Source organism: Nanorana parkeri, unplaced genomic scaffold (assembly GCF_000935625.1).
Source record: "Nanorana parkeri isolate BGI_ZX_2015 unplaced genomic scaffold, ASM93562v1 scaffold1538, whole genome shotgun sequence".
Classification (NCBI taxonomy): Eukaryota; Metazoa; Chordata; class Amphibia; order Anura; family Dicroglossidae; genus Nanorana; species Nanorana parkeri.
The window spans coordinates 7,315-25,960 of NW_017307806.1; the positions used below are offsets into that span (position 1 = coordinate 7,315).

An 18,646-nucleotide genomic window follows, 5' to 3' on the forward strand; every position below is an offset into this window, starting at 1 on the left:
TATTGCTGGGATTTGTAGTCCTCTATACAGCGCAGTGCAGAATATGACCAACTATAGAGGAGTACCACAAATCAAAGCAATACATTATACATACAGTGTATAATGTATTACTGGGATTTGTATTCCTATGTATAATATACAGCACAATGTACCATCAGCTATAGAGGAATACAAATCCCAGCAATACATTATAGAGCACCATGGGGGGTGGGAAAGTGCAGGCTTATCTGAGCAGTCTTCCAGCAACTTGCTTCTGAGATTGGGCCTGTCTATCGGCGGCTGTCATCCCCCCACACCTTCTTCTCCTTACTACATCTCCCCGCGTCCCTGTGCCGATTGTGGATGTGGGCGGGTGGTGAGTGTGAGGCGGGAAGGAGGTGCGGCGCGCAGCGTGTGGGGAGCCGTGAACAGGGCCAACTGATGGGAAGCCGATTTAATCGATTTATTGAAAAAGTTGACAACTTTTTCAATAATCGATTATAATCAATTATGTCGATTAGTTGTTGCAGCCCTAGGCTAGTTACTGACTTAATTTGATTTGTTTGCTTTTGTCTTAAGATCAAGATCTGGTGAAAGAAACAAAGCTAGAGGAAGAAGAAGCAGAGAAAAGAGACAGATGAAACCTCTATCCTCCTCTGATCAAGATGACAAAGGCAAAGCACACAACAGGGAAAGGAGATCAACCTCCAAGTGCTCAGTCTCTTCGGTCTCTTCTACATCACCAGCTAGGTCACAAAGCCCGAAGATGATTTCTCTTGGAGGTCTTGCTCTGCAAGAGTGTTTGAATCTAAAAGAAGAAAACAAAAAAAAAAAGGAGATTATGAAAGCTATAGAAACGCCAGAGGAAAAAAGAGCCAGACGTTTAGCCAAAAAAGAAGCCAAAGAAAGAAAGAAGCGGGAGAACATGGGCTGGGGAAAAGAGTACATGGGGTACACCAATACAGATAACCCATTTGGAGATAACAACTTACTGGGCACTTTTACCTGGAGCAAGGTTAGATGTATAGGTTTTATTTTCTTTGAATAAATGTTTGCTGTATTTCCTGGACCTACCTGTTTTAAAAGGTGAAGTCTTGCTAATGAATGCCACTACCAATAGGTTACTACAACGGAAGACGTATAAACTCTATTGCTATAACCCTTTCACTGCCACCAATGTAAAGGATACGGTGGAACAGAACTGCTTGCAGCTGGCTAGATCAGTATCCCTTGCGTCAGCTGTATTTTCTTTACTATAATCTCATAGTTGTTTCAGAGAACATGAACTTATAGTAGAATGGTCCACCTGACTGTTCTGATTAACCCCTTCGTGACTGACGACGTACAGTGTACGTCGCCAGCATCGGGGCTGTTTAAACAGACTCCCGATATGCATGTTGGGTATCGTTTTACTCGTTGTAACCTCCATCTTTTATATGTCATTTAAAAAATTGGTGTTTTGTTGTGTTTTGGGGCATTAAATTTGTCACTAAATGTTGGGGTTTAATAAGGAGTTGCGCTAATATTGCGCAACATAAAAATTTGCAACTACCACCATTTTATTCTATAGGGTCTTGGCATTCAGAAAATATATAATGTTGGGGGGTTTTAAGTCATTTTCAGGCCTAAAATGTGGAATATAACATGGGTGCAAAAAATGAAAAAAGGGCCTCGGTCATGAAGGGGTTAAATGAATAGCTATGATCAGTGGCTGACAAGCTGTTGACCACTGTCGCTCATTTAAAATGTAACACTCTTCTCCCCCCCCCCCCGATGCTACTGTCACCACACACTGCTCCCTAAGCTGCTAAAATCCACTGCAGCACCCCTCAGCAACTATCTGGATCAGTTTTCTCCCGAGCCCTGTCTGACCGTACCTGGATCCTACAAGAAAGGTAGTTATGCAGCCAGCCTGTAATGTGTGAAGAGCACTGTATCCTAAATGGGGCATTCACCTTCGCAATTTGTTCATTGTGTGCAGTTGCTGCTGGGAGCTATACAAGTCCAGGGCCGTGGTTTATTTGGGTGCAGCCCTGTCAGGGAAGAACCTTTTTTGCGGGTTATGCCCATTGAATGGTGGCGATTGGATGGGGTGTGTCCCCCTTTAACCACGCTGCTCCCATCTGGTCGCTGCTGCTGAGCGCCAGGTAAGACGGGGCTAGTCCCTGTTAGTGGTAGCCAAATTGGCCAGTGTCTTTTCCTGTAAGTTTTAACTTGTGTGCTGTGGAGTGGGGGAATTTGGTGCTATTTCCTTGGTCCCATAGGTGGCCTGTAGAGCTGCATAGCACATGGAACAGTCTCTCTCTATGGTACAGTATTGTGCATGCATCCACCATTTTCCTTCTCCTGGCTACACACTTCTGCTGCTGTGATTCCCGCCTATGATTTGAGTACCGTGGGTTCCCTTCTGAGGGAATTGCAGAGCATAGATGCTGGGATGTATGGGGGCAGACTCTGGGGCCACCCAGAGTTGTGTCCTCTCTGTAGACACTGTTTGTGCTGGCCTTATGCTTTCTTTCTTTCATCACTTCCTTCCTCAGCACCCTTCTCTACCCTGCTATGCAGAGAGGAGTTTACTTCATAATGGCCAAATTTATGGGAAAAATGTCCGATCTATTGGATTCTGTAGATTGCAGAGACCGAAAGAATGCCCCTTCTTTTTCCTTCTTAGATACTACCTCTGAGCTTCCTCTCTCTTCCTTTCTACTCCCTAAGAAAGAATTTGAAGAACAGGTTGCTTTCAGTTTTGCAGACTCGCCCCAAGAAGGGCACCTGTCTCCTGACATCTTTTCTAAGTTCAAGGACACATTTTCTGCCCTTGAGCATGTGGTGCATGCAGGGCCGGTGCAAGGATTTTTGCCAACTCAGGCTAAGGTGCATTTTGCCGGCGCCCCCTCCCCCCCGGCGCGCGCACACTATACACTAATGCAGAACACCAGCAGTTACAGAGGACTACAAATCCCAGCAATAATATATTAACCAGCCTGTATAATGTATTATTGCTGGGAGTTGTAGTCCTCTATAGCCGGTGGTATTCTCCATTGCGCTGTATAATGATTATACTGCGCAATGCAGATTACCACTGACCAGTTATAGAGGAACTACAAATCCCAGCAATAATATATTAACCAGCCTGTATAATGTATTATTGCTGGGAGTTGTAGTCCTCTATAGCCGGTGGTATTCTCCATTGCGCTGTATAATGATTATACTGCGCAATGCAGATTACCACTGACCAGTTATAGAGGAACTACAAATCCCAGCAATAATATATTAACCAGCCTGTATAATGTATTATTGCTGGGAGTTGTAGTCCTCTATAGCCGGTGGTATTCTCCATTGCGCTGTATAATGTATTATTGCTGGGAGTTGTAGTCCTCTATAGCCGGTGGTATTCTCCATTGCGCTGTATAATGATTATACTGCGCAATGCAGATTACCACTGACCAGTTATAGATTAACTACAAATCCCAGCAATAATACATTATACAGCGCATTTGAGAATACCAGCAGCTATAGAGGAACAACAAATCCCAGCAATAATATATTAACCAGCCTGTATAATGTATTATTGCTGGGATTTGTTGTTCCTCTATAGCTGCTGGTATTCAGCATTGTGCCCCTGTATTATACAATGCACAATACAATACACAATACAATATACAATGCACAATACACTTTACACAATGTATTATACAATGCACAATACAATACTGTATTGTATTGTGCATTGTATATTGTATTGTGTATTGTCAATACACAATACAATATACTGTATATAAAATGCACAATACAATACAAAATAATACAATACAATGCAGCATACCACGTGCACTTTGTCTTTGTAACATTACATACCGCTCCCATTTCAGCCAGCTCCCGATCCCAATTCCCGATACGAGTCCGACCGTGGGTCACCAAGAGAGGGTGAAATCGCCTCCTCGCTCGGTTCCAACTTCAAAATTTGTGCACCGGGTGCTCCCGAATCCCGAAAAATGATTTACTGATTTGTACAAAACACAGGCAGCTTAATAGACAACGGGGTGCTTGCAGGTACCCTCAGGTGATTGGACACTGGCCAGAGCTTTTGAAAAATTGCCATATAAAATGCCCCTCTTTTTTTTTTGTGCCCTTAGGTGATGGATGTAGCCTATTTTCTGAGTATAGGTGCGTTTTTTAGTTTGCTTACCCTTTTTTCTTGTGATTCTTCAGTCATGCATTCTCTTGCTGCATCCGGCCACTTTGGCAATTCACAGCTCTTGGATCTGTGTCCCATGGCAGGCTTATACCCAGACCCCACTGGATGGAAGACATGATGATGGCTTTTTATGTCCTGTTATACAGTTGCTAAAGGGGAGGGTACCAGAGGTTTTTCCTAGGGAGTCCATTCAAAATGGTTTGTATTAACATGGAGTTTCCATTTTTATGGGATTTATTTCTGCTGTTTAACCCCTTAATGACTGAAGCCTTTTTTTTTTTGCACCCATGTTCTAATCCACATTGTAGGCCTGAAAATTACTTAAAACCCCCAAACATTATATATTTTCTGAAAGCCAAGACCCTGTAGAATAGAATGGTGGCAGTTGCAATTTTTATGTTTTGTTTAGCTCTGGACTACATTTTCCAAAGTTGTAAAGCTTATCCCAAGGATGAGCCCAAATATAAAGCTTGGCAAAACTTTAATTTCTATTTTGTCTGTTCTTGCAGTAAAGCTCAATGAAACTGACCCTGTAGCATTTAAAGTACTTTACTTGGCGAAAATGCTGCATATACAAACTTGGTTACAGGAAAAGCAAAACATACATACAGGCTGCTACAAACAAACAATCACATGCACCCACTACACTATCTTTCTAGTACATGTAATGGTTTCTAAGAGAGGAAACACTAAAATAGTACTTAGCTTAGAGGCTGCATATTCTGTAAATTTCGTAAAGAACAGGACTTCTTTGGCATTTAAGCGTTCATCGGAAAATGGCTTCTCATTTTAGAGTTCCATGATGAGTCCTCTCTGGTCAGTGATGTCCTTTCATACAAGTGATCTAATCATTTAGCTCTGCTTGTCCGTAGCAGGGCTAAATGTACAAAAAAAAACTATTCGCCCGGCGCTCGAAACTGCATGTCCCAGGCGATAGGAATTCCACACCTCTGGGTACACTGTCAGCCCCGCCGCCTCAGCTCTCACACATTCGCTCCATAAGACGCACATACATTTTTGGCCGCCTTTTGGGGGGAAAGAAAGTGTCTAATGGAGCGAAAAATACGGTATATACGGAAGTGATGCCTAGAATGGGGAGGAGACCGGTGAACGGACATTTGCTGCTCTCCTCCCCAGCTTCCTGCCGACACCCGAGATACCGGTTCGGGGCCCGCAGGAGGGGCAGCAGAGCCTGGGAAACACGATGGGGGTGTCGGGTGGGCGGGAAAGACAGTTTACCGGCCCGTAGAAGCGATCTGGCGACAGCTGAGTCGCCAGAATCACTTCTATTGTAATGCCGACAGTTTGCTACCGGACATGGCCATAGCTCGCGATCAGACACGCTCATGGCTAGCACCCTTTTGCCTGATGAGGAGATGGACGACAGGGAGGTGGAGGATCGTTCCTCCTCAGATTTTACATTTTTTTACTTAGTAACTGCCTTCAGTGATTCTGTTAACTAAAATGCGTGACACCATCTCAGTGCCCATTAATGCGGTGTAAGAGTGTCTGCCATTGACCAACTTGTGCAGACTCACCCAAAGGTCACCAGTATAGGGTCTCTTAAGAAAAAGGAGACCTTAATATCTTTACTACACACTCTTTGGTGGAGGCAGTGTTGTATGCGGATTGGCTGCAGCCTAAAAAAATGACTTGGTCCACTGAAACATATTCAGGGTTATTCACTAAAGGGTGAAGAGTTTGGAGAAGGCAAGAGAAGTGAACAATCTAGGACAACATAGCGGAACTGAAAAGAGCTGAATTGGAGAATTTTTCCAAATCAACTATTTTGGCCTAGATTGTACACTTCTCCTGCCTTCTCCAGGCTCTTCACCCTTTTGTGAATAACCCTGTTTGTGTAGCAATATCCATTGGAGTAGATGTTTTCTCGAAAAGTGGTGGATGGCATAATCTCTTGTTTTAACAGGTCACTGATTGTGCTGGTGACGGACATCCTGGCCTTTTAAGCATATGGTAGACAAGTGCCTTAAAGTGACACTAAACTCACTAGTTAAAGCTTAAAAATGTGTTCAAGCACCTTAAAGACAGCAAAAAGTTTTCCCAGCACACTCGCCAGCCAGCATGCAGAAAAACATGTCTCACCGCTAAGGTTAAAAACAGAGGTTTAGATACATGTCTTCTGCAGAAAATGTGAAACCCGCGCCAAGGCACCTCCTAGATAGTGCGGTCCTAACTCTAAACTATGAGAGTCTCCATCTTGGAGCACATATGGCAAAAGATCAAATTGGGTGCAGGTTTTTTCAGGAGGAAGCCCAACCTCCCTTTAAAGGCACAGGGACGCACAAGGGATCCCGCACATCACAAGGCAGCTGAGACCCCCCCACCCCCATGCATCACTGCACCAAATCAGTCAAGCAAAACAAATGGCAAAGCACTCATCAAATCATTTGAAAGCTGTGTTGGTGTGTGTTGTGATAAAATGATACAGGTGTATATTTAATCGTGGCAAAGCGTCACAACGCTTTGCTATGTGCTGCCACACAGTTAAAATGTTATTTTAAATAGAAAAAAAATAAGCACTGGCCCAGCTAGTAAAATGTTCCTTTTGCCCCTCCAAGCTGCCACAAAATTGTAACCTGGAACCCCGTTCAGACTTAAGGCCTTAATTCCATAGTTGACATAGGGTCTCAGCATTACAGGCTGGAGTTTGTCCTACGCTTCTCCTCACTTTATGCCTTCTAATCAGCCCACTTCCCACCAGCAGAAAGATTCTCTCCAGGTGGCATTCGAGCAACTGCTCACCTTGGAGGTTTCAGGGGTTTTATTCCAACTTTTTCCTACCTTCGGTGGACATCAAGGATGCCTACCTGCATGTCCTTCCTGCTCTTTGCCTTGGGAGATAATCCTTTCTAATTTGTGGTGCTCCCCTTTTGGCCTGTACATGATCCCACAAGTCTTCACAAAGGTTCTGGCCCCTGTCCCTGCACTATTCTGCTCTCAGGGTGTCCACATTGTGGGATATTTGGACAACCTACTGCTAAAGGCCTAGTCTGCACAGACACGGTCTGCTGGTGTCCAGAGAACGGTTTGGACACATCACTTTTGGTCTCTCTGTCTGGAGTTCCTGGGCTTTCTAGTCTAGACCAGGCTTGGCTGTTTCTCCCCCAAATAAGGTTTTCTCCCTTAATTTCTGGGTGTGGACCCTCAAAGCCAAGAGTCTGCTTCCAGTGAGATTCTACACCATCATTAGGCGGACTGACGGGGTAATCTGTCATCAGAACCGTGAGCGTCGAACAGTGTGCTGCCTGCCGGGGGCTCGTGTTCGACACATTGCGGAACGAATTGACAGATTACTAGATGGGGTTGGGCACGACCCAGCTGTCATGGTACACATCGGCACCAATGACAAAATAGGAGGAAATTGGAGTGTCCTAAAAAAGGAGTTCAGAGACCTAGGTGCTAGGCTGAAGGAAAGGTCCTCCACGGTAGTTTTCTCAGAGATACTGCCGGTGCCACGAGCCACTCCGGACAGACAGCGCGAGTTGAGGGAGCTTAACAAGTTGCTCGGGAGCTGGTGTTAGATAGAAGGCTTTGGTTTCCTGGAGAACTGGGCTGACTTCGCAGTCGGCTATCGGCTTTTCAGCCGAGACGGGCTGCATCTTAATGGGGAAGGTGCAGCATTCCTGGGGGGAAAAATTGTAGAAAGACTGGAGGAGCTTTTAAACTAGAAAGTGGGGGGAGGGCATAAAAATAAAATTACTTAAATTTAAATGTAGATAAATTTAAACATAGCTAAAAATAATACAGAAAGAAGTAACAAAGGAGTTAATAATAGTGGGCTCACTCCAGTCAATACAATTGGGCCAATGGAACCTCGGTTTTGGCGAAGGCGGGCCGATTTCTGAACATGTTGCAAGACAATTTCATGGACCAGATGGAGATTCCGACCAGAAAAAATGCCATCCTAGATCTAATTGTCACTAATAATGCAGAATAATCGAGGATATTGTAATTGGGGAGTCGCTGGGTAATAGTGATCACAATGTGATTTACTTTTAATATTGAATACAGAAAAGGGAAGTGGGCTGGACGGACTAGAACCCTAAATTTCAGAAGGGCCAACTTTGATAAGCTGCGCAACCTAGTGGGGGAAATAAAATGGGAAAACTTATTTCACAACCTAAACACAGACCACATGTGGGATTGTTTTAAAAACACACTAGATACTGCTATTTCAAAGTGTATACCTTTTTTAGGGAGCAAAAGCAAAAGATCAAAGACTAAACCTATATGGCTCAATAAAACTGTAAAACAACACGTCAAGGACAAGAGAGAGGCATTTATACAATACAAGATGGAGGGGACGGCATTTGCGTTCCTTAACTACAAATAATGTAACAAAAAATGCAAACTAGTAACCCGGGCAGCTAAAATTTGAGTGCGGAAAGCATATCGCCATAGATAGTAAAAAGAACCCCAAAAAATTCTACCAAAATATTAACAGTAAAAAGGTTAGAAAGGTGCAGATAGGCCCAATAAAGGACGAAAGCGGGAAGCTAGTCACAAATGAGAAGGAGAGGGCCGAGGCGCTGAACACTTTTTTTCTCCTCAGTATACACTCGGGAGGGAAACGGGTTTGACATGCATGATAAAACTCCCAGTTTAACTCAAAATATACCCCAGTGGTTGACGGAAACCGGGATACAACAAAGACTTAAAATGCTCAATGCAAATAAAGCTATGGGTCCGGATAACCTGCACCCCAAGGTACTTAAGGAACTAAGCCAGGTTATAAAAATGGAGAGAAGCCGGTAGATGTGGTATATCTGGATTTCCTAAAGGCTTTTGATACGGTACCACACAAACGCTTGCTACACAAGCTGAGGGCTATGGGCATAGATGAGGTGGTGTGTACGTGGATAGAGAACTGGCTACGGGAACGGGTCCAGAGATAATTAGGGGTATGGAGGACCAGAGCTATGAGACAAGGCTACTAAATTTAAACATGTTCACATTGGAGGTGAGGAGATTAAGGGGTGATATGATTTCCATGTACAAGATGTTCAATGGTGGCAGCAACATTAGCGACAAACTATTTAAATTTAACTCCATTACAAAAACTAGAGGCCACCACCTAAAATTGGTGGAAAAAAAATTCCAGCACAAGGGGCGAGGGGGGTTCTTCACAGTTGAGTTGTTAGGGTCTGGAACTCACTGCCACAGGCAGTGATTTCAGCTAAGAGTGTGGAATTGTTCAAGAAACTTTTGGACGATTTCCTGAGGGGCCGTAATATAGAGGGGTACTAGTACTCCTAAGAATGAGATCCTATAGGTTGGACTTGATGGACTAATGTCTTTATTCAACCTCAAATACTATGTAACACCAGGGTAACACCCTGCAAACCTCTGTTGATATTTGTTTGGTGCGTGTAGAGGCAAAACAAATGTTCTTACTATATTTTCTTTTCAGGCTGAATGTAATACTGCATTATGGTCATTAGATGGAGCTGAGGAGCAAAGGAAATAAATACTTGTACCACTAGATATACCTCTAAATAGAGCTGAGGAGCATAGGAAAAAGTAGTTATTTTCTATGCTCCGCTCCATCTAGTGGCTTTACATTATATTACATCACATTGAACCTGAGAAACAAATATACTAAGAATATTAGCTTTTTGGCTCTATTCGCATTGAAAGAATATTCAGTTTCGCAGGGCAAATGTCTCTGCAAATTGTTTGTGAATACACCCTTTTGTGTCTCCCTCAAAACCATTGTGCCAGGGGTGGAGGTGTCTCGTGTTTTATGTTGAGCTGCCTGACCAGTTCACTGTCTTTGGTACGTGTGTAGCACTTTGCTGGATGCAGGACCCCTGGACTCTAGATTTGGTCTCCTTGGTCCTTCTACTCTGGCTCAAGTGTTGGTCAGCTGACAAGCCCTGGTGCAATGAAAGATGTTTTCACCCCGGAACATACTCTGTGCGATGAATACTGATCTTTTTTCAATCAGACCTGGATCATCATTTGGCTCTCCGTACCATCAGGTGGTAAATCTTGGCCCTAGTGATCTAATTACAAAGAACAATATCCTTCCATTATTTGAACCTGTGTGTCCGTGACCCGTTCTTGCCCTATGTACTGCATTGTGACTAACTGAGCTGCCTGTAGCAAATGGATGTGTGACCACCAGCAGCCCCTAGGCTGTGCTGTTGTTTTTGTGGCTATTGTCCTATTCATGAATGTGGCACTCTAACCCAGCATTCAAGATTGAAAGTTCTCCACTGTGTGTCCTCCAATGAACGCAGAAGAAAGAATTTTCGGTTACTACAAAGTCATTTTTTTTTTTTTAACCTGTGCTGATTGTGTTATAAGATTATTCTCTATATTATCAATTGTATTTGTTTACCTTCAAATTAGAAAAGTCAGTTAACTAATTGAGGGGCTATATGTATACTTTTAAAGACATATATGAACGTCAACCAGTTGTATTAAACTTTAACATATTTTACAGGCGCTGGAAAAAAAAGGAATTGGTCATCTCACAGAGAAAGATTTGAAAGAGAGGAACAAGCGGATCCAAGAAGACAATCGCTTAGAATTGCAGAAAGTGAGTGACAATCCAAATCCATGAGAAAATGGAGTCTGTAGGGACAGGAATGCTTGGCTTTTTTTTCTGTGTGGATAAGGTTAAAGTGTTAGCTGTTTTAACAAATTTAGAATAGTAATTTTCTGTTAAACCTTTCTATCTTATTGTTATGAGAACCAGTATCAAATCCTTATACAAATTCTAGATAATGTGTATTACATCTATAGCATTTCCATCATCGATTTTTTTTTTTTTTTAAATTTGTCTGTGGATAAAGAAAAGAATAATGCTTGCTGTATAGTTTATTTATGTTGATCAAAACCACATGGTTATAGTGCCATATGTAAACGTATAAATCTAGGTGAATAGTGAAGGGCTTCATCGGTGGCCTAACCCCACAACTGCCATTTAAGTGTGTTCTAGGCCTTGCCATGCCCCTGGTCTCCCCGCCCTTTGACTTTCGCTACAGTAGGTAGTGTAGCTATGACCACCATTTTACTCAAGGGCATAAAGGCATTTCTGAACATGCATGAAGGACATGCTTCTGGTTCCTAGGCAGTCCTAGAGCTAAAGCCTTCATCATACATGACCTGCATTTCTTACAGCAAGGGTTAAAACCTAAGATCTCCTCTGCCACCCTACCCTTCTGCACCAGACCCAGTGGGCATATAGACATTGAAGTAAGCCAGACCACAGCCTTCTTCCCTGTACCTGGCCTTTACTCAAAGATTACTTTTTTATTCTTTGACATAACAGCATGTCTAAGAACAAAAAGGTCATTCAATGGCGGTCGACCTAACAGAGATTGTTTTCTGGCGTGGAGTGTTACTTTTTCTGGTGCTTGGCTATTGACTCAGTCATGCACCTCGGCTCTCTTTTCTGATTTTCTCGTGGTTTCTGGCACTCCTTCCTTTCTTACCCTTGAATCCTTTAACTCTGCTATAGAGATGTCTGTCTCGCACATGGTTCAGGCTTTATCTCTCTCTAAATGTAAGGCACTCAACCAGCTGCCCCGCCTTCCTCCTATTTCCTCAGAAATCTCTAATGATAAATCTCTTATAATTTCTGGTCACCCAAAAGCAAAGGTAGTGAGAACTTAGAGTCCTTCATGAGCATAGCTCTGTCAAGTGACACAGGCAGAAAAAATACCTCCAATGAGGTGCTAAATATGCAGCGCTAAAGGGTGATATTTAAGTGAAAAATCCTTAAAATCAAGTGTAATCAATATCTCAAAGAAATTTAAAATATTATAGTGAAATGATCAAATAAACAAATATATATAATAAAACAGTATGTGATAGGCTCTATGTGGCCTCAGTGTAAACAAAAAAATCACTCTTTTGTCACCTTGATACTAACAATTTCGAAGGTGCGTGAATAATGTTCAATAACTTCAAATAGCTGTTTGCCAGCTAGAACAATCAAATTTAAACCAGTCCCAGATGGTAGTCCATCTAACATAAAACATAAATCCAAGTGCAATATTGGTGATTTAATTCAAAGTGAATTCGATGAAGAAACTCCAAAGGAATATTTCAAAATTTTGAAAAAACTCTTCCCACACCACTGTGTAAGTGTCAACGAATGTCCCCTCTGGGGTGCGCACTCACCCCACTGCTGTGGTAGCAAAGCAGTGCAAATAGATCAGAGGGTCCACATCCCTGGTATCTCTCCCGGCAATGTCCCGTCTGTTGAGAGTTTATAAAATCATAAAAGAGAACCTCCTCATGGCATAGTAGGTATACACGTTTATTATAAAAAACATAGAGAACTTACAGTTAAAATAATAAAGACCGGCCGGGCAACTGATATTAAAACACTTGTGTCAACTATTTTATAAACCTATGGTAAACATCATATTAAGAGGTAGACTAAAAAAGGGGTATAGTGCCAGCTATTTACTGGTTAAGAAGCAATTCTTAGTAAAATACCTCCAAATCTGCTGAAAAATCCTGCTGAGGGGGTCATTTCTGCAAGATTCGAGTCTTTTTGGTTGGGAAGGGGGGGTCTTGGACTTCCTATGGACCAAGGACTCGGCCCAACTTCTGAACAATATGTTTAGGTTGCAGGCTATCAGATGGTCTTTGCTTCTCTTAATGGATCTCCTTTAACCACCTCATGTCTGGCCGTTCAGCCGGTCAGAAGGCCATCAAGCTATCCTGAGGCAGAGTTGGATGGGCATATTGAATCCAAGATCCTAAATTCTCATAAAATGTTTGTGTCCAAGAGGATGCTGGATAATTTCTCATTGATAAAAAAGTCTATCTTGCGTCGCACCTCTGCAAATGATACAAACTGCTTTTTCCAGGCCTGAACTATGGCTTGTTTAGCAGCCAACAGAATAAAAACAGCTAGTTTGTGTTGTGACTTCGTAAGAATTATTGGTTTGAGATGCAGGAGTGCTAACCAGGGATCCTTGGGTACTTGTTTCTGGAAAAGGTTCCGAAGCAGACGGAATGTGTGTTCAAAGGTGGTTGGTGTTCTGTTGGCAAGATGAGAAGAGCAAATTCCGCTGCTGCAGATTATTTCTCCCTCCAAAATATTATAGGGGTAAGAGAACTTGTGAGTTTTCTAGGGCTGCAACAACTAATCGACATAATCGATTATAATCGATTATTGAAAAAGTTGTCAACTTTTTCAATAATCGATTAATCGGCTTCATTCCACCACGTAAACGCCCCAGGTGAGTCCAGGCTTGGAGGGAATAATGGGTTGCCCAGAATGGGAAGCAAAGGTAAATAGGGAGAGGCCAATTTGCTATAAATGTATTGTGTTATCCCAGACTTTAAGGGTCAAACGCATTATGGGGCTTATGGTATTGGGACATGTAGATGGTCGAAGCCAGGGTAGTGCCGCGACAGCGATGGGGAGGCAAAGGGCCCCCTCCGTTTCAGTCCACAGTGGAGCCTGTGATGCTAAAAACAGGCTTGTTAACGGTGCAATCTGTGCCGCCTGGAAATATTTAATGAGGTTCGGAAGGCCCAGACCCCCTTGCCTCCTATGGGTACAGATCGTGGATTTAGGGATCCGAGGCCGCTTTTGGTTCCATACAAAATCCATTATTTGGTTCTGAAGGGCACGCAAAGCATGGCCTGATATTGCGACGGGCAGTGTGCGAAACTGATACAGTAGTCTAGGGAGGAGGGTCATCTTGACAGAGTTGACTTTCCCCATCCAGGAGAGATGATGGTAGGACCAATTGGAAAGTAATTCCCTAGAATGTTTAAGTAAGGGGATATAATTGGCTTTATATAGTGAGTCAGAAGTTCTGGTCAGGTTTGTACCCAGATACTCTAATTGGGTGTCCCACCAGTTAAAAGTGAAGTTGTAACGGAGAGAGTCTATAGTTGGCAGCAAATTAATGTTAAAGGCCAAGGATTTATCTTAATTAACGGTGAGGCAGGAGATGTGGGCAAACAAATTTAAGGTGGCTAACAGGTTAGGGTAGGGTGATGTGGGTTTTTGGAGATGGTGAGAAGCAAGTCATCTGCAAATAGGTTTCAGTTTATATTCAGTTCCTCCAACTGAGATGCCGTGGATGTTGGGGTTTTGACACAGCGATTGCGCAAGGGGCTCAATAGCAAGGACAAAAAGGATTGGTGAAAGGGGACAGCCCTGTCTGGTTCCTTGCAAAATTGGGAATGGGGGAGATGAGTGGTGTAGGTATCTTATGCAGGCTGAGGGGTCGTTATATAGGGCTCGGAGCCACTTCAGAAAGGCTTCCGGGAAGCCCCACTTGCCCAATACATAGTATGGGTAATCCCAGGAGAGTGAGTCAAAGGCTTTTGTGTATGTCTAGTGACAGTAACAATCCCTTGGTGTCAGAGTCGTGCATGTGGTGAATCAAGTGTATAATCTTTCTTGTAGCGTCAGCGGCCTGGTGATGTGGAGTGAAGCCTACAGGTGAAACTCAAATAATTTAGAATATCGTGCAAAAGTAATTGCAGTAAGTGCTGCAAAAGGGGCCCAAACCAAGTACTGAGTACATATGCATGCTTGTACTTTTCAGAGGTCCGATATTGTTCTATGTACAATCCTTGTTTTATTGATTGCATGTAATATTCTAATTTTTTGGGGTTCTTGGGGTTTTCATGAGCTGTAAGCCATAATCATCACAATTATGACAAATCACGGCTTGAATTATCTTGCTTTGCATGTAATGAGTCTATCTTATATATTAGTTTCACCTTTTAAGTTGCATTAGTGAAATAAATGAACTTTGCACGATATTCTAATTATTCGAGTTTCACCTGTACTTGGTCTCTATGGATCATTTTTTCCTGGAAGGTGTTGATTCTGGCAGCCAAGATTTTCAAGAGTAGTTTAACTACCTCCCGTTCGGCGGACGGGAGGTAGTCTCCTGGATGCGGGTGGGCGTCTTTAGACGTCCTTCGTGCCCGCGCGTGTGCCCCCGCCAGGATTTTAAACGTCCAGCGATGGCCGTTTACATACAAGTGGTCCGGTGTCTGTACAGACGCCCGATCGCTTGTATGATGCAAGTCAGGGTGCCCCCCCCCCTCCCCCTTACCTCTTCTCGCCACTGTCGTCCCACGATCCCGGGCGTCCATCCATCCCGGGCGATGTGCACTGAGAACAGAGGGAGATAAGTACACGATCTCCCTCCGCTCTCCTCCCCGGTCTCTCAATGCAGGAAGTGATTGTATATTACATCACTTCCACATTCCTCTGTCACTCTCCGGTACAGTAACCGGAGAGAAGCTGATGAAGCAGATCTGTGCTTCATCAGCTTCTCTGGGGGTCCCTAGGTGACAGGGGTCTTGGAGACCCCTGATGTCTCCATAAAGGGGACCTGTCACTGTAATTTGTTATCACATAGGGGACTTCTTAGCCCCCTATGTAATAAAAATAAAGTAAGTGTAAAAAAATTGCTCACAAAATAAGCTAAATTTACACACACACACTAAAAAAAAACACAATTTTTTTTTAAAGTCCCCCACCCCCACATAGATGCGCAAAAATGCGTTAGGCGCGCCTTCACGCAAAAACGATGATTGCTCCAATTACGCCGCACATGTTACATATCGCCGCGAACGTCGCAGTGAGAGCAATAATTTTAGGGTCCTCAATCCCTGATAACACTAAACTGATGAGCAGTAAAATCTTTTAAAACGTCGCCTATGGGCAATTTTGGCTATGGTAGCTTTTTTGCAATTTCGCGGGCGCACACAATTTTAAGGCTTGACATGTTTGGTGTCTATTTAGCTGACGTGATCCCATCTTTTATATTTTAGAAACAAATTGGGTAGTAATAATTGTTTCCTAACATAATAAAGTGAAAACCGTTAAAAAAAAAAAATATTCGGTACTTTTTTTTGTTCTATAGTAAAAAATAAAAACCCCAGCGGTGATTAAATACCACCAAAAGATAGCGCTATCTGTCCCCAAAAAATGGTATAAAATTCATTTCAGTACAGCGTTGTATGACTGAATAAACGTCAGTCAAAAGTAGTGCAGCGCTGAATACTGAAAAATGGCCTGGTCCTCTAAACACCCCGGTCAGCAAGTGGTTAATGTCTATGTTCAATAGGGAGATGAGTCTGTAGTTGTGTGGGTCCGAATCGTCTTTACCAGGTTTGGGTAGCATGACAATTTGTGCCAGTAGGGAGGAAGAGTGTAATTTCGAGCCTGTCTTCAAATGGTTGAATAAATTAGTCAGGTGTGGGGATGTCAGAATACTTCTTGTAATATAGAGCAGAGAGCAGAGAAGCCATCGGGGCCTGGGGATTTCTGCAAATTTAGGGATTTTATGGCTGCTTGGACTTCCTGGATGGAGGCATCAGCCTCCATTTTCTCCACCATGGCGTCACTAATGGCTGGAATCTGCACTCCATTAAAAAAGCCATCCGCAGCCTTGGTGTCGAAAGGTGGGGGCTTGCTATAGAGCCTAGATAGAATTGTAGCGAATTTGGGGACAATGGAGGCCGGGTTCGCGGAAATGGAGCCATCTGAAAGCTGGAGACGGATAGGGTGCGCTCCCCTCGGTTTAGAGTGTAATAGGTTTGCGAGCATGAAGCCAGGTTTATTGGCTCTGGCATAAAAGTTATGCTTCAACCATATGAGTTGCTTTTCAGCTCTATCGTTCCACTCTCGCTGAAGCAACCTTTTTGTGTAAAGCAACAGTGGGGTGCGCCTTCCACTCCGATTCCAGGAGCTCCAGATCCATGGTCAGTGTTTTAGATTTTGTGTTCCCTCTCCTTCCGGTGGGAGTCCAACTGAATAAGTCAATGCTAAAGTCTGATGAAGGAACCCTGTGTGGTCCCGAAAGCACTTGTTGGTCATATGACAAAAAACTTTTAATAAATGAAGCTTTTGCTATCCTAAAAGGACTGGTGTGCTGGTGACATTTCTATAATTCAACTGAATAAGGCCCCCCCGGAGGGTGGCCTTGTGAACCTCCCACAGGGAAATCTGGGAGGACACTGATGAAGCGTTTACCGGTCCGTAGAAGTGATCTGGCAGCAGCTGAGTCGCCAGAATCGCTTCTACTGTAAAGCCGAGCCTGTTTAAAGGGGCCCGATGCCAGTGACCTACTATGGACGCCACTGGTCATTAAGGGGTTAAAAACATTTACCGCTAACCAGATTAGAGTTGTCAGTGAATAATGGCCCTACAATTATTGCCTTCACTCTTGACGTTCGCGGTGATATGTAACATATATGTGGCGTAATGGGCGCAATCGTTTTCGCAAGTCTCTCCTTCTGTTCAATGGAGATGGGAGTCCTGCTTCGAGTGTCCACGCTATTGGCTGCGTGTTGTGGACACTTTCTATTGGCTGTCCAGTCCTGGGCTTCTCTTGGTAATCCAGAAGAGAGTTTACAGTCAATGACACATTGACTGCCACATCTGCAGTGCTGGATTACTGATCAGCCGCACTTGGAAACTTAGGTGAGGGACCCAGACTGCTGACTTCTGCTGCTGAATCCTGAAAGACGCAGGCAGTTTATCCCAAGCCAGGCCTGATTTCAGGAACATGCCGGATTATGATTTGCACCACTCGAAATCCAACTCATCTATAGTCCCTGAACCTATGGCAGACGTCCCTGTGAATGCAGTGCCCTACTCAAATAATTGCTATCTAAAGCAGACTTCAACACACTTGTCACTAAGGTGGGAATCTACTTTCTAAAGGACATTCTTCAAAATGTAACCGATCTGACTACGGAGTTTCAGCAAGTGACCCAGCAACACACGACTCTGGACTCCCATATTAAACTGATCAAACAAAACGTGAGCATTGCTTCTGATCATTGAAACCGATGCCAACTTCAAATAGAGGATCTGAAAAAATGCACCTGCAGAAACAATATCCGCCTTAAGGAGGCAATTCCTGTGTCCCAGCTAAAGGAAATTATTATAACAATATTCCGTTCCCCTCTTGTGAACTCATGCCTGCAGGAAATTGTGATGTACAGGGTCTACCCTGCCTTAGGTCCTCCATTTGCAGCTCTTTAACAGACCTCGAAATTTTATCTGTCTGGTGCACGTCTTTACACTCTGGGATCAAATTTTCGGCAAGGCCTTGGAACAGCATCCAGTTGAATTGAACAGTGCGAAAAGTCAACTAATATGGATCTTTTCAGGAATACCCTCTGCCACCGGGTGTTGATGCGCCAATTGTTTGATTCAATTCGACATGTCGGGGGTTCATACAGATGCAGGATATGAGAGAATAAAAGGTTCCCTGAGAGTCCGTATCCTCAGTTCTTTTTGCCTCCTGATAACACGCCAAGCACAGCTCCTGGTTTGCTGTTTTCTTTTCCCCTAAGGTCAATTGCATGGGCAAGGTCCTTTAAGTTCCAGGACAGCCTACTCTTCACTTCAGGGGGGGGGAGGGGGGCATGGTGTTCATTTTATGCTTGTTTTTTCCCCTGTGTTTTGTGTCCTCTCCCTCCTGTTGGTTTAAG

General features: G+C 43.5%; 1 protein-coding gene across 1 annotated transcript in view; it reads left to right on the plus strand.

The window, feature by feature from the left end:
• The first annotated feature begins 610 nt into the window (after window positions 1-610).
• CACTIN (cactin, spliceosome C complex subunit) overlaps window positions 611-18,646 on the plus strand; it is a 143,306-nt gene continuing 125,270 nt past the window's right edge. The window contains exons 1-2 of the mRNA XM_018570474.1: window positions 611-994; window positions 10,647-10,742. Of these exons, the coding sequence (XP_018425976.1) occupies window positions 617-994; window positions 10,647-10,742 (474 nt within the window). The 5' untranslated portion in view covers window positions 611-616. The remainder of the gene's footprint in view (window positions 995-10,646; window positions 10,743-18,646) is intronic.